Source organism: Lepidochelys kempii, chromosome 4 (genome assembly GCF_965140285.1).
Source record: "Lepidochelys kempii isolate rLepKem1 chromosome 4, rLepKem1.hap1, whole genome shotgun sequence".
NCBI classification, from domain to species: Eukaryota; Metazoa; Chordata; order Testudines; family Cheloniidae; genus Lepidochelys; species Lepidochelys kempii.
Window position 1 is genome coordinate 89159003 of NC_136383.1, and position 13881 is coordinate 89172883.

Genomic DNA, 13881 nt, shown 5'->3' on the forward strand with positions numbered 1-13881 from the left:
ATAATCCCAGGTTAGCTGACCCTTTGGGGATTCATCCATGGGTGGGTGAACCTCCAAGTGGCACAGAGACCAGTGCTTAATTTGTAATGAAAGAGGTGTCAGGCTCAAGCAGTTAGGTGCTGGGGCTCAAGAGATGTTTTATTTTCATAACTGACACGGCAAACCCAGGGTCTATGGACTGCCAAGCCCAGAGGTGCTGGGGCTCAGCCCTGGCAAGCCCTGGCACAAATTAAGCCCTGACAGAGCCTCTTTAGAAGCTCCCTCCTGAGCATCCCTACTCCCTGACAGCACCTGCTGGCTGAAATGGCCATTGGAAACTGGAATAAAGTAGGGCAGCCCTGCGGCAAGTCTCTTTTATGCAGGTTCAGACTGGCAGCCAGACAGCCCTAGGATCAGGGGCCCACAATCCTTCTGTCCAATCCCTCCAATCTTGCACCAACCAATCGGTCTTGTAAGATTTATATACGCAAGTGCTAACCACCAGACCTCTATGCTCATGTCAGAGCACCACTATGAGAAATACTTACAAAAATAGAGATATTAGATTCCAAATGTTTATTACTCTTTTTACCGCTAATGTAGCTCTTTCCTGTGTGAAGGATGAACATTACCACATTTATGCTGTAGACATTAATTTTAAATGTCTTTTAAAGTCATTGGGTCAGCTCCTCGGATAGCATAAGCTGATTTAGTTTCGGTGGAACTCAAGTGATCTACTCTCGCTGAGAACCTGACTGATTCTACTTAGTTGCACCATGGTATCATTTTAATCTGTTCAGAAAGATGATGATTATTTATCCTTTTCCAAACTTTCTGAGTTATCATGATGTCTAAGCCAATGCAATTAAGATAGAATCTTCTAATATGTAGGGATAAATTATAAATACAAATTAAGACAATGCTAATAATCCTGCATCAGCTTGAAGCACCTGGCTTGGATACTGACACCATGAGGATCACTTACGTTTCAGCATTTTCACAGCTACCTTCATCACTGGCTGAGAGCGACTTAATCCATATGCAGTTCCTTCAACAACTTTCCCAAACGCGCCTGAACCAAGGATTCGACCTACAGACAATAGAGTTTGTTGTTCAATGAACAGTTGCACGATAGCTTATCTCAGTTTCTGCTGCCATTGCGCTTTATGTAATGCTGCTGGTATGTGTTGTTATTTATGCAGACTGAGCATACTTATTCATCCAAAACTATTATTATTATTAATGTCTGCTCCTATCACCAATAGAAATCAATTAAGCAGAAAAGGACAAGAAATTAAAAAGAATTGCTTGGATTTAATAATATTCCTAAAGAAAGCCAAGTAAACAAGAGGACAAGAGCACATTATTAATCAGCTTGTAGGGCAGGAGGTGACATCACTGAAACTCCCTGTTTAAATCATGCTTGTCCACTATCCTAATCCTTTGGCTGAACACTTTTAACTATAGAACATTGATTTCCTAATGTCTAATCTAAATTCTCTGTTCCAAATTCTGCTGTGGTGTAACTGACTTCAGCTGAGTTGTGCCTGCTTACCCCATAGCTGAATTTGACTCTCCGTCATCAGTTTGATGCCATTACTGTCATTAGTTATCATGTCATACAGAACTATCAACCTAAAGGATAGCCAGCAGAGTGCCTTAGATCGTTATGTCCACGCTCTAACAATAGGATAGATTTGATGGTGGTACCAGCTCAGTTTAAGAATACAAAAGCAGGGACTATCAACAATCTGAGAGAAGTTAAAATATATGTGGATTACACATGAGGGAAAAGTCCTCTGAAGTTTAATATACAAATGTGTTTCATATGCAGGAATAGATTTTATGACAGTTTCCAAGTGCTGTATTAACACAGCCCATGTTTAACCCACTTTATTCTGGCCACAAATCAGTTCAGACAAAAATTGTGAATTAGCGTATTCTGTCTTCTGTTGTGGATTCAGTACGGGGAAGAATTGTGTATGGAACGGATATGAAGGCTTGAGGCAGACTTTTAATGAAATATGCAACATGCAAAAACACACCCACATTAGTAAATTCCATGGATTTCATAAATTGCAGATGTCAGTATGTGATCACATTCCTGATCACATTTTTTTTTTTTTTACTAACAGTACAAATAAAAGGTCAGATGGTTTCCGTTCTTATCAGAAAATACAACACTGCAACATTTAATGTTCATGTGATTTATACATATCTGCCATATATTGCACCTGCCCTCTCCTGCGCTTCTGGAGATGATGCTTCCGGAGAAGCTACTGTTTATCTTAACCACAGTACATGGCCTATCTGTAATTAATAGACCAACTCCTATATGAAAATTCCAGCCAAAAAATGCATGTATCACCAAAATAGACAGGAAAGATGGGATTTTCAAAACTGGTCAGTGCTGGCCTAACTATAATCCTTCCTAAGGTCTCTCACAACTTGGTTACAAAACAATATGAGAATTTTTTCTCTCAGCTTCCTATGCACCAATAGGTTCCCTTACCAGTCAGGATGTGAGAAGCTTCCTACAAAGTTTCCGCCATCCTAAGTGTGTAATTTAGCAATGGAACATTTTCAGATTGCAGATCTGTGAACCACATGGCAGGATGCAGCCCCTTAAAACATGCTGCTGGTGCGGTTTCATCTTGTCATCTGCACTCTCCAATTCCGCCCACAATCATATCGTAAAGTGAGCATGCGAAGGGCTTCCCCTCATTGGCATCTCCGCTAAATCTGGGGGCTTGTGGAGAACAGTGGGAGCACTTCCTGAATGTCAGGGAATTATTATTTCCCCTTTTCACCCCCTCTTCACGTATTTTTTTAAGTCCTGCTCCCCATGTCTTTTACACTTGCATTTTGATATCAGGTGGGAGTTAACTGCTTAGAGCTGGATGTTGCATCTGCCACAGAGCAAAGCTCCTTATGCTATTGGTACAGAGACCTTGACTGGCAACCCCCAATTAGACTATACATTTTCTTTTATTTTTACTATAAAGGTGCCAGAGTAACAGCCCTGGAGAATGAATTCTTCTATTTCTCTACATCAGGGGCGGGAAAACTTTTTGGCCTGAGGGGCGGGAAAACTTTTTGGCGGGAAAACTTTTCGGGTTTCGGAAATTGTATGGAGGGCCTGTGAGGGGAGGCTGTGCCTCCCCAAACAGCCAGACGTGACCAGCCACAAAGTCTTGTGACACCAGCTACAACAATGCCACATGAACGGCTGTTCTCTCTTTCAGGTGACATTGTAAACAAGAAGCAGGCAGCATTATCAGTCAGACTTGTCTGTCTGAGCGATTGGCTGAACAAGAAGTAGGACTCAGTGGACATGTAGTCTCTAAAGTTTTACATTTTTTATTTTTGAGTGTAGTTATTTTTTGTACATAATTCTACATTTGCAAGTTCAACTTTCATGATAAAGAGATTGCACTACAGTACTTGTATGAGGTGAATTGAAAAATAATATTTCTTTTGTTTTTTACAGTGCAAATATTTGTAATAAAAATAAATATAAATGAGCACTATACACTCGTATTCTGTGCTGTAACTGAATTAATATATTTTAAAATGTAGGAAAACATCCAAAAATATTTAAATAAATGGCATTCTATTATTGTTTAACAGCTCAATTACTTTTTTTTACTCTCTTGACAGCCATATTTTTAAATCTTGTTGGTAGTCTGGGAATGAGAGCAAAGCCATTAATAATGAGTCTGTCTGGCTTCAGCAGTCAAAGTGGCACTGGATTTTTAATAAGACTATTGTGGCAAATCAGTGGCCATCTAGGAGATCATGAGTGTCACTATGTCATACACCATGGCCCTTCAGAAATCCACAGGACCAGCAGGGATAGAATTCAAATCTTGGTACTCAAAAACATTATTCCCTACCACTTCAGGGAAAGACGAATGTCAATTAGCTATTAACGGTGGAAGGCCTATGACACATAGCAGGGCAGTTCCGATTATGTCCAGCAGAGGGTAGTGGTGTTCAAACACATTAATCAGATTATTGCAGTATAATTTCTCTCTCTCAGGTAGTCCTAGCTGATCATGTCTATAGTATCTAAGCACCATCATTATATGTTATTTTCACAAAACAGGGTTCCCTCCCCTGGGATTTTTATTGCAAACAGTCCTCACGCACACGAGTGGCAAATTCATCACCCAGTGCTTTATTTACAATGTGCTCTATAAATGTTTGTTCCCCATAGCATAACTTCTCCCCAAGTCTTCATCTACTACCAAGGCACAGGGCAAAGAAGAGCTCTCACTTCTCTGAAATCTTGGGCTTCTTTGGCCTGAAGGCACAGCCTTCTACCCTGGGCTCTTCTTGCCTTTCCTTTTTAAGGGTAAATTCCAGCTGATGAGCTGAATCACCCAGCTAATTAGTTAATCACTGAGAACTTAAATTATTACCTCCTCAATTTACCCCAGGTGGGGATGCTTCCAAAGAGCAAGGAGTGGTGAGTCAGCCTTGGGCGACTCACACTCTGGCACTGTAATACATTGCGGGAACAAGAACAAAGCAAAATTGTCAGTGCAACCTCAGTTTATTGAATTCTAGTCAACTGATACTCCAGTAACCCAAAAGCTGACTATGGTCACCTAGCATGGTATTGCACTCCAGATACGACCGGCCTGTAAAGCAGGTAGAAGGATGCTGGCTGGCTCACACAGCTAGAAGAGGAAGTATACACATTAAAGGAACACCACCAGCTAAGCCACATCCCCAAATTTTCCTAAAGGCTTTGGATAACCTTTTCAGTAAGTTACTGCATTGCTATCTAACTGATAGAATATTAGAAATTCCATTTGAAAAAAAAAAAAAGATCCCATCATACCAGTAAAGTCAATGGGGTTCACTGGCATAAATGAGGGCAGAATATGGCCTGTATGATGAAACTGCCTCATAAGAAAGACATATATGATGAATGTATATTCAGCATGTCAAGAAAAATACTTGTGCTATCCAGATTGCTATAAGAACATGCAGTGCCGTTTTCTAAAGTTAACCTTCCTAAATTTACTCATAAACAAGAATGCATTGAAGTAAACTGATGCTGATGAGTCAAAGAGAGACAAAAATTACTGTGGTGGACTGTTAACAACCCAGTTCCAATATTTGTTTTATACAGATAATCAAAGCCAGGGATGTAGTCAAATAATTCCCATAAGTATCCACCATGGTTTGGTCTGCAGTTAGCAGAGCAAATTTAATTAACTGAATTTATTTCTGAATCAGATACATTCACTTGAGAATCAACAGAAATCCTCTCTCTGGCAAGAACTGCTTTTGATTATATTGACTCACACAAGAGGAAATAGAAATAGAACATATTTTGTAAAGTGTATCAAACAAAAATGCCTTTCATGATTTTCTTCACTTGTGTTTGTGTATTATTTGGTGCATAGATACCTCCATAATGGGGATGTTAGAAATGCTTAAGATGCTATAGATAAATAGGAGAGAGAGAGAGAGAAAGAGGCAGGCAGGCAGACAATTATTTGTTATACCACACTACCTAGAATTGTGCTGGGTATTTACAGGTCACCTATAATGGTACAAGAGCTTATAATTGAATTCCACATGAGACGTGACAAAGAGACAACAAAACAGCAAAACAGGGTGGAAAGAAGAAAGGCAGGGTTCACAGAAATAAGTTTATGTGGCAATGGCATTTGACATCATGGATTTATCATTTTAAAATATTTTAATAAAACTGCATAACTACTTCCATATTACATTGGGTGTCTACACACAGAACTAATAAATGTCTTATAAAATAAAAATGCCATTGCTGACTCACTTCTTGTGGGCATCTCAGCAGAATTGAATCGTAAGGCAGGAATTTAGGGAGGGAAGGAGAGGCTAATGGACTGACAAACCTTTTGGGGAAGGCACTATGTGTGAAGCAGGGTGGAAGAGGAATATAGGAGACACTAAAGTACGGGGCTCAAGGCAGACATCTCTGGTAGAGAAGAGTGGTCAATGGGTAGCATGAGGAGAGATACAGGCAGATAAGTAGGCAGGGACAGTTCCACAGACCCTTGAAAGCAAGGACAATGAGCTTGAACTTGAGGCAGTAAAGCAGGGATAGCCAAAGGAAAGACTGAAGAGACAGTGACAGTTTTGTAGGGTCTTGAGGGGAGCCCTGTGGAGAGAAGGAAGGCCAAAGACAAAGAGGTTACAGCAATCAAGACAGGAGAGAGCTTTGCTGTCTGGAAAGAGAAAAATGTGGATCTCAGAAATATTATGGAATAAGCTTGGATGTGAGAGGAGAAGGAGAGGTAGAAGTCAAATATGGCCCCAGGTTTCAAGCCTGGGTATCAGGGAGGATGGTGATGGGACAAAAATAGGAGAGAGAAGAGGATTTCGGAGGAAAGTCAAGGAGCTAAAATAGGTAGGTAGATAGATGTATTTTTGTTGTATTCAGAATAATTTTCCATGAAAAATCAGTTTGTTTGTTTGTTTGTTTGTTAATAAATTTGTAAAGATTCTGCATCAGCACAGAACATAATGGTTATCAGCTGTATTGCCAGCCATGGCCACAGAGATTCACAGTTGTCCTGGCACTTTCTGTTCTCAAATCCGAAGCGCCTACCAATGCCACTAAAGGAGAATTTCCATGAACTTTAACAGTATTAGGGTTTATATGGTCTATGGTCCAGACACTAGAGGGTGACATGATCAAGCACACTTGGGCATAGTATATAGTTGCCAGGACATTCTGATTTCTAGATGTTTTGCAAGACTTTTCTGGTTTTGTTTATATACCAGGTTAAGAATTCTATTAATACTGGATGGCACAGAATTGCCGTGGTCTGATCATTCCATTTAGCAACATAGAAAGTTCTTTCCATATAAACAGACTTTATCTGCAACAGTTTGGCTCTTCACAGAGCTCACCCAATGAGTGCAAATCAAGAGCTCTGATTCCCCACATGCATTAAATCAACTTCTTATCTCTACAAAAGAAGAGGATCTCAAAGTTCTTACCAAGTACTAATCCATCTCTAGGAAACTCCCATCTTGAGTCATAGGGCAGTTGCATTGGGTCCACATAAATGTACTCATGGCCATCAGGGCTGATGGACTCAATGACTCTCCATCTTATCTCATACCTTGGTTTCTGCCGTGCACAATAAATGAAACATAAATTGTCAGGCTCATGCCTGATTTAAGAATGGGTCAGTTCACTAATTCAATTCAGTATAGAAATTACATATTTTAAGTTACCTGTTTCCATATGATGACCAGGACAATCAGTGAAATAATCACAATCACTATTAACACTAGGACTGCTGCAGCCACAGTTAATTCTGATCGCAATGCTGAAGTAAAAGAAAAGGCCTCAGTTTAGATTTGCCTCCATGCAGAGAGTTATGACAGAGGCCCGAGTTTGTAGGTGACAGTAAGACTCCCACCTCCTTTGCCATCAAAGTTCTTGTGCACTGCAGATGTGAAAAGTGCAGTCTCCAGAGGCAGGGGGCATTAAGTCATTCACTGCCTATAATAACCCTGCCTTCCTATTTCAGGAACAACAACAGTGGTTGCCTGGAAGAGACTTCCATGGCCATGAGTAACTAAAATGAAGAGATGGATCATGGAACCACATAATATGGGAAAGATGGATTCAGAATTAAGACCTGGAGAATGGCTCTTGTTCAAACTTCTGGGGAAGAGCTGCCAAATCTGTTTTCATCATTATTTACTTTCAAAGAGCTGGTGTTTTACCTATTAGACATTCACACTGCATAATTATTTCCAGATTTGATTGGGTTTATTTGAGGAGGAGTTTGAAATGGCTATTTAAATCTCTCAGGAGTGACAAAGTTAACTCACTGGGCGCCACAAGCTTCAGTTCCCGAGTAACGGCACCAAGAGTGTTCCTCGCCATGCACCGTACTACCAGGGTTTCTTCTACCTTTTGGAAGGTCACCTGGCTTTCCACCTGGTCCTTATCAACCCGATGAGCCTCCATGTGTATATCTGAGATGTTGTTAGTCAGAAGCATCCATGAGGTATCATTACTGCATCTGCAGAAATCGAATAACCATGAATATAGACATCAGATTTATGTATGGATGAGCAAGCGTAAACAAAGTGAGGATCACCCTAAGCACCCTTTCCCTACTCCCTTTCCCTGGCAAGAATTATTTTAAGGACCAAAAAGAAAAGGACCAAAGATGTTTAAGTCTGTACCCACTTCCTGACAATGCTCTGGCTCCCCGCCTCCTAGATTCAATGAGTTTCTGATCCCTTCCAGCACTACTACCACCTTTGAAGCACCAGTAATGGAGCCCAGCAGCCCACTGTTGCTTAGTCCAAACTTTGCATTGCTCCGGGGCTTTCTCACTAGACCCCAGAATTCATGGCTGGCCTCTGAAGCCCCCAGTGCTCCACAGATTTCTTTGGGAGAGAAGAGAGGGGGAAATCCCAGACAGTAGCGTGAAATGTGGGTATAACGACAACAGAAAACATCTCCGAGGTTACCAGGGCTGCTGGGCCCCACCAAGCTTGTTGTCTCTCTGTGCGATTGTCTCCAGAGGAGGGGGAGAAGGGGTGACCCCGGAACTAGATCAACAAATGTGAGGGAATGAATTAGTTAACATTTCTAACACACTTTGAATGTAAAAAATATTATCTGTGGTGGGCTCAGTTGCAGGAAGAAGGGCGGATGGAGGAGTGTGTGAAAGAGTAATGGGATAGATGAGTCTGTTCAGGAGATGGCAGGAAAGCCTCAAAAGATATGTGGACAAGCATCTGACTTGCTCATCTGAACTTCCCTGAGGCTCACTCATCACTAATTAGGAACCAGATCTCAGAGAAACCTGTTAAATAGATACAGTGTATGTGTTCTACAGGACAAAATCAGTAGGAATGATATTAACCCCCACCCCATCCATATGCTGATGAAGCATAAACAACTTGTCACTTTGGCAAGACAAACCAGAATCATAGTTTCCAGAGGGCTGATAAGGAATGTGTGTCACGAGCTTAAATTACGTTGGTCAAGGAAAAACGTTCACATTTGGAGATAAAGGCACATCTGTTTTTCTTACTTTTTAATGTCCTTGCATATCAGCCATTCCACGTCAGGGAAAGGCGTCCCTTTTGCCAAGCATTGGACCGTCTGTCCCCCTCCAGAGCCGTGGTGATCATCCACCAGGTCTAGAATTGAAGCTGACACTAGAAATGAATTGAAAAGAGCATGTTAGAATTTCCCCCCCTTTATTTGGGTTAGAATTACAAATGGAACAGGACAGATGTTTAAAATTGCTGTCATTTGTCTGGCCAACAGCCTTGCAACAGCACATTGCTCTGCTCCTCAGGGAATCCAAGTCTGGGCCCTAAGCTCTTTGCTTGCTCTCCAGAGCCTGATTTTCCCCTGAAGGATATGACTAACTCAGATTGACTTTGATGAAAGTTACTTATATCCTGCAGGGGAGAACAGGGCCCAGGCTACAGCACAGTCACAGAAGGGGGCGCTGTGGAAGGGGTATGCTTGGTCCTGGGGCATAGAGAGAGCTTAAGAGCCTCACATTGCTCCTGAGAGACACCAGCTGGGTGGCAATTTGAATGTCTCTGTCTGGGTGCAGAGGGAGCCTTATCCTTCCCTACTCAGCCTCATTTGAGAGCACAGGGAGAGTAAAGATGAAAAATACAGAGAAAACCAGAGGAGACCCCTCCCACCTACCTCCCAGAACTCAGCCATTTAGCAATATCCCTATTACTATTACTTATTTGTAACATGGGCGCGCCTACAGGAAGCAGCCAGAGCTCTCCGGCCTCCCCTCAGGAGCCAAGAGGACTTTTCAGGTAGGGGAGGGAAGAGAGGGAGAATCTGATACCATTTTCGCAGGAGGAGGGAGCAGAAAGCACTCAGCACCTCAGGGTGTCTCTGCTCCTTTCTCCCTTCCCTCTTTGTGAAAACTGGGTCAGGCTACTCTCTGCTCCTTCCCCGTTCTCCTCGCCATCCATGCAACACTCAGCCTGGACATGGGAAGAGGGTGAGGGGTGGGGTAAAGAACCTCTGGAGCTGTAAAAGGAGCAGAGGTGAGGCTAGGGGAACAGCAGGTGTTGGGTTGAGGGAGACAGAATTGATGTGGGAGTTGGGTAAGGGGCAGAACTGATGTGGTGGCTGGGAGGTAATTAATTGCTGGACTGACGGATGGGCAGATGTGGGGCTGATGTAATTAGTTAGAATTTTGGGTCTGGGGAGAAGCTGGAAGCTCCACACCATCAGGCAGACAGTGAGAACTCCTGCAGAGGGGACCAAAGTCACCTCACTTTATAAATTTGGGAGAGTTGGTGACACTGTAACTGCCACACACACACTGGCATGGAAGAGCGAGTTCAAAAATCAAAAGTTAGACCAAAAAAGTTGCAAATAAACTCATGATTTTGACGGATCTGACTCATTATTTTGAACTTTGGGGACCGGCAGTACTAGAAATATTGTTTCCACAATGTGCTTCTTCTGCAGAGGATGATAAACTGTGTAAGTGTGGAGTGGCAAAAGGTGAACTGTTGTTCCTAAGGGTCTTACCTGAGTGACCAGTCAGTACAATTGTCATACCCGGTAGGAACTACTCTTGGAAAACACCAATCCAGCTCCAGCCAATCAGCTAGTCTTGTGTTAGTAAGTGACGTGGCAGGGAAGCAGCCAAACTAATTTGCTGCTGAAATCATAACACTTAGCACTCTTTGTCTTCAAAGCAATCCCTTGTGAGGTAGCTTAATAAATGTCATCCCCATTTTGTAGATGGAGTAACTCAGGCTAGGCAGGGAGATGAAACTACTCGCACAAGGCCAGTGAAGAAGTCAAAGTCAGGATTAGAACACAGCCATTCCTGGCTTCCAGGCCTTTCATTCTAGTATACCTGTAGGTTAGCAGGACACCCGTTGTTTAAATGGAGTTAAGTCTTTGCTGTCTACGGCTACCTCTGCCCAGTCCAGTAGGGTTCTTGATACGCTTACCTTGTATTAGCAATGAGAAAGTATAGCTTTTAGTCTCTTCTCCATTTTCAGCAACCAAAGTATAATCTCCACTGTCTTCTTCCTTGGCCCGAATCAGTTTTAATATACTTTGGACCCTACAGAAACAAGAGATTTTGTACACATTATTTTACAGAACATAAGAATAAATTAATCCAAAAAATCAAATAATTTTTAGTAGAAAATCTATTTATTTAATGTAGGTATATGGTGGCTATAATGTAGTGATACTTTGCATTTCTATAGTGCTCTTCCTATCAAAGTTCTGTTCAAATGTTAATTAATTCTGTCATATGAGAAGCAAGCAAGCATTATTATATCCAGCACGGATTTAGAAAGGGCATTGGTGTGATCAAAATGATGACCAAGAGATTATTTTGGGAGCAGCATTTTGGAAAGACTGGTGAGGGGCCAGGTTAGTATCCAGAAGACAGGACTGTAGTAAGATTGGAGAAGGTTGCAGTAGTCAAGGTGGCAGATGATTACAAGTTGGACAAGTGAATTAGCTGATAGGTTAGAAAATGAGGGAGTTTTTTATATATATTTGGCTGCTGCTGGAATAAAGTGTCTAGTTCTGGTACAAACAATTCAAGCAGGATGTTGATAAATTGCAGAGAGTTCAGAGAAAAGCTTCAAAAATTATTAAAAGATTAGAAAACACACCTTATAGTGATAGACTCAAAGAGTTCAATCTATTGAGCTTAACAAAGAGAAAGTTAAGGAGTGACTTTATTATAGTCTATAAATATCTACATGTGGAACAAATATTTAATAATGGGCTCTTTAATCTAGCAGAGAAACGTATAACATGATCCAATGGTTGGAAGTTAAAGCTAGACAAATTCAGACTGGAAATAAGGTGTAAACGTTCAACTATGAGAGTAATTAACCACTGGGACAATTTACCAAGGGTCACAGTGGATTCTCCATCACTGACAATTTTTAAATTAAGATTGGATGTCTTTCTAAAAGATCTGCTCTAGGAAATATTTTGGGGAAGTTCTATGGCTTGTGTTATACAGGAGGTCAGACGAGATGAACACAGTGGTCCTTTCTGGCTTTTGAATCTATGAATGCTGTGTAGAAAGCAGCAGTAGAATGCGGAGGGAAAGAGGAAGAAGGAATCAAAGATGCTTCCCAGGTTACATTTCTAGGTGACAGAAAAATGATAACATTGTCAACAGCAGTAGAAAATGAAATAAAGGCACAATGTGTGAAGGAAAAATTATGAGCTTGGTTTGGTTTGATAAGCTTGAGTTGACTGCAAGCCATCCAAGGTGATCTATCAGAGACACAGTGAGAGATATGAGAATGAACCATAATAGGAGAAGTATATCTGAGAATTGCCACCAGAGAAATGATAGTTAAAATTATGTAAGAGAGTGAGGCTACCCAAGTATAGGGCATAAAGGAGAAGAGGATGGGTGGAAAGAAAGAGCCTTGACAGACTCCAATGAAGAGGAGGAGTGGGAATGCAATGCCCCCAAAGGAGACACTTAAAGAACAGTAGGAAAGCCAGGAAGAGAATCAAGAGGGGACAGTGACACGGAAGTCCATGGAGGACAGGATGTCAAAGAGAAGGGGATGATGAAAGGCTATAGCAAGGCAAGGAAGATGAGGTTGTATATATTATGTCTTGGTTTTTCTCACCAAATTCTAGTCATAGATTTGACAAAATGAAATCACAAGGTTTCTGGAAGAGAAATTCAGATTGTCATCTTGGCAAGACCTTTCTTTACCTTGTCTCATTGATCTTGTTTGAGCTGGTAACAATCTCTGTAAGATTCTCAGTCAGAGTCACATTGTCCTTCAGCCAGAACATTTTTGGAGCTGGGTACGCCTGCACATCCACTACAAAATTTTTGACCTCATGTAAATTGACAGCTTCCAAAGGGCTAAATTGGGGATCCAGATGAATGAATCCTTTATCTGTAAATGATACAGATTCACATAAATAATGCTACTCACTTTATTTCAAACATGGTATTTGCCAGCATGCTAACAATTTTTGGATACTAAAATTGGACTGTACCATGAACTGTAATGACTACTCTCTTATTTTCTTTAACCTCCTTGGTTGCATGTCGGGCCGTACATTCATAATCCCCGGTATCTTTCACTGAAGCCTCAGGAATAGTCAAAGTGTAAACCAGCTTCTGGGATGGAACTTTAATGTCATCAACTTTTATCACACCTTTTTCTTTCTGTGTTTTGGAGAGAGGAAAAAAAATCTTATCTAAACAACCCAGCTGCAGGAAATAAATACAGTATAAAAGAATTACGGTACCATTTAAAGGAGAGCAATGAAAGAGTTACCGCTATATGGTCCAAATTCCATATTCAAAAAGAATGGCTTAATCAGTTAGGGACAAATTTTCAGACATGGATGCAGCAGGTGTGCCCATAAGAATACACAATTTTGGAGCCAACTACCAAAGGGTGAGTAGGTTAAAAACTGCATATGTTGTGCGCTTGGAGTAAAGTACCATCTAAAAATTAGGTGGAGATCTTGAAAGAGCCTTTTAGTGCTAAAGCAAGCTCAGGGAGCGTATCCTTTGGCTTTGGTGGTGATGCTGTTGATTTTGGTTCTGAATATTCTTTGATAAGTTCCCACAAGGTGAGGTGAATTCTTAATACCTTTTTCCTGACAGATTATGCCCATTTCCTAGTTCCTACGTTCGGTGTGCGCTAATTTGGAGAATAATTCATTGGCAAGGGCGGGAAGTGAGGGGGGTGTTCAGCTGAGAATAAAAATGTTCAAAAGGGAATACAGCACCTGCATGTTGAGGGATGGGAACCAAAAATATGTTGGGGATTGTGTGAAACTAGAATGATTGGCAGGAGACTGAGGTTATGAATATGTAAAACTGAAAATAAAATGAAACCTTCCTATAG

At 41.3% G+C, this 13881-nt stretch overlaps 1 protein-coding gene across 2 annotated transcripts in view; it reads right to left on the reverse strand.

Moving 5' to 3' along the window:
- The window catches only part of PDGFRA (platelet derived growth factor receptor alpha), a 47878-nt gene that overhangs the window by 15475 nt on the left and 18522 nt on the right, over positions 1 to 13881 (reverse strand). For both annotated transcript variants that reach the window (XM_073342018.2, XM_073342020.2), the window contains exons 6-13: positions 13019 to 13190; positions 12726 to 12915; positions 10969 to 11084; positions 9051 to 9177; positions 7831 to 8024; positions 7225 to 7319; positions 6985 to 7117; positions 965 to 1069 (exon numbers count right to left, since the gene is read on the reverse strand). In XM_073342018.2, the coding sequence (XP_073198119.2) occupies positions 965 to 1069; positions 6985 to 7117; positions 7225 to 7319; positions 7831 to 8024; positions 9051 to 9177; positions 10969 to 11084; positions 12726 to 12915; positions 13019 to 13190 (1132 nt within the window). The remainder of the gene's footprint in view (positions 1 to 964; positions 1070 to 6984; positions 7118 to 7224; positions 7320 to 7830; positions 8025 to 9050; positions 9178 to 10968; positions 11085 to 12725; positions 12916 to 13018; positions 13191 to 13881) is intronic.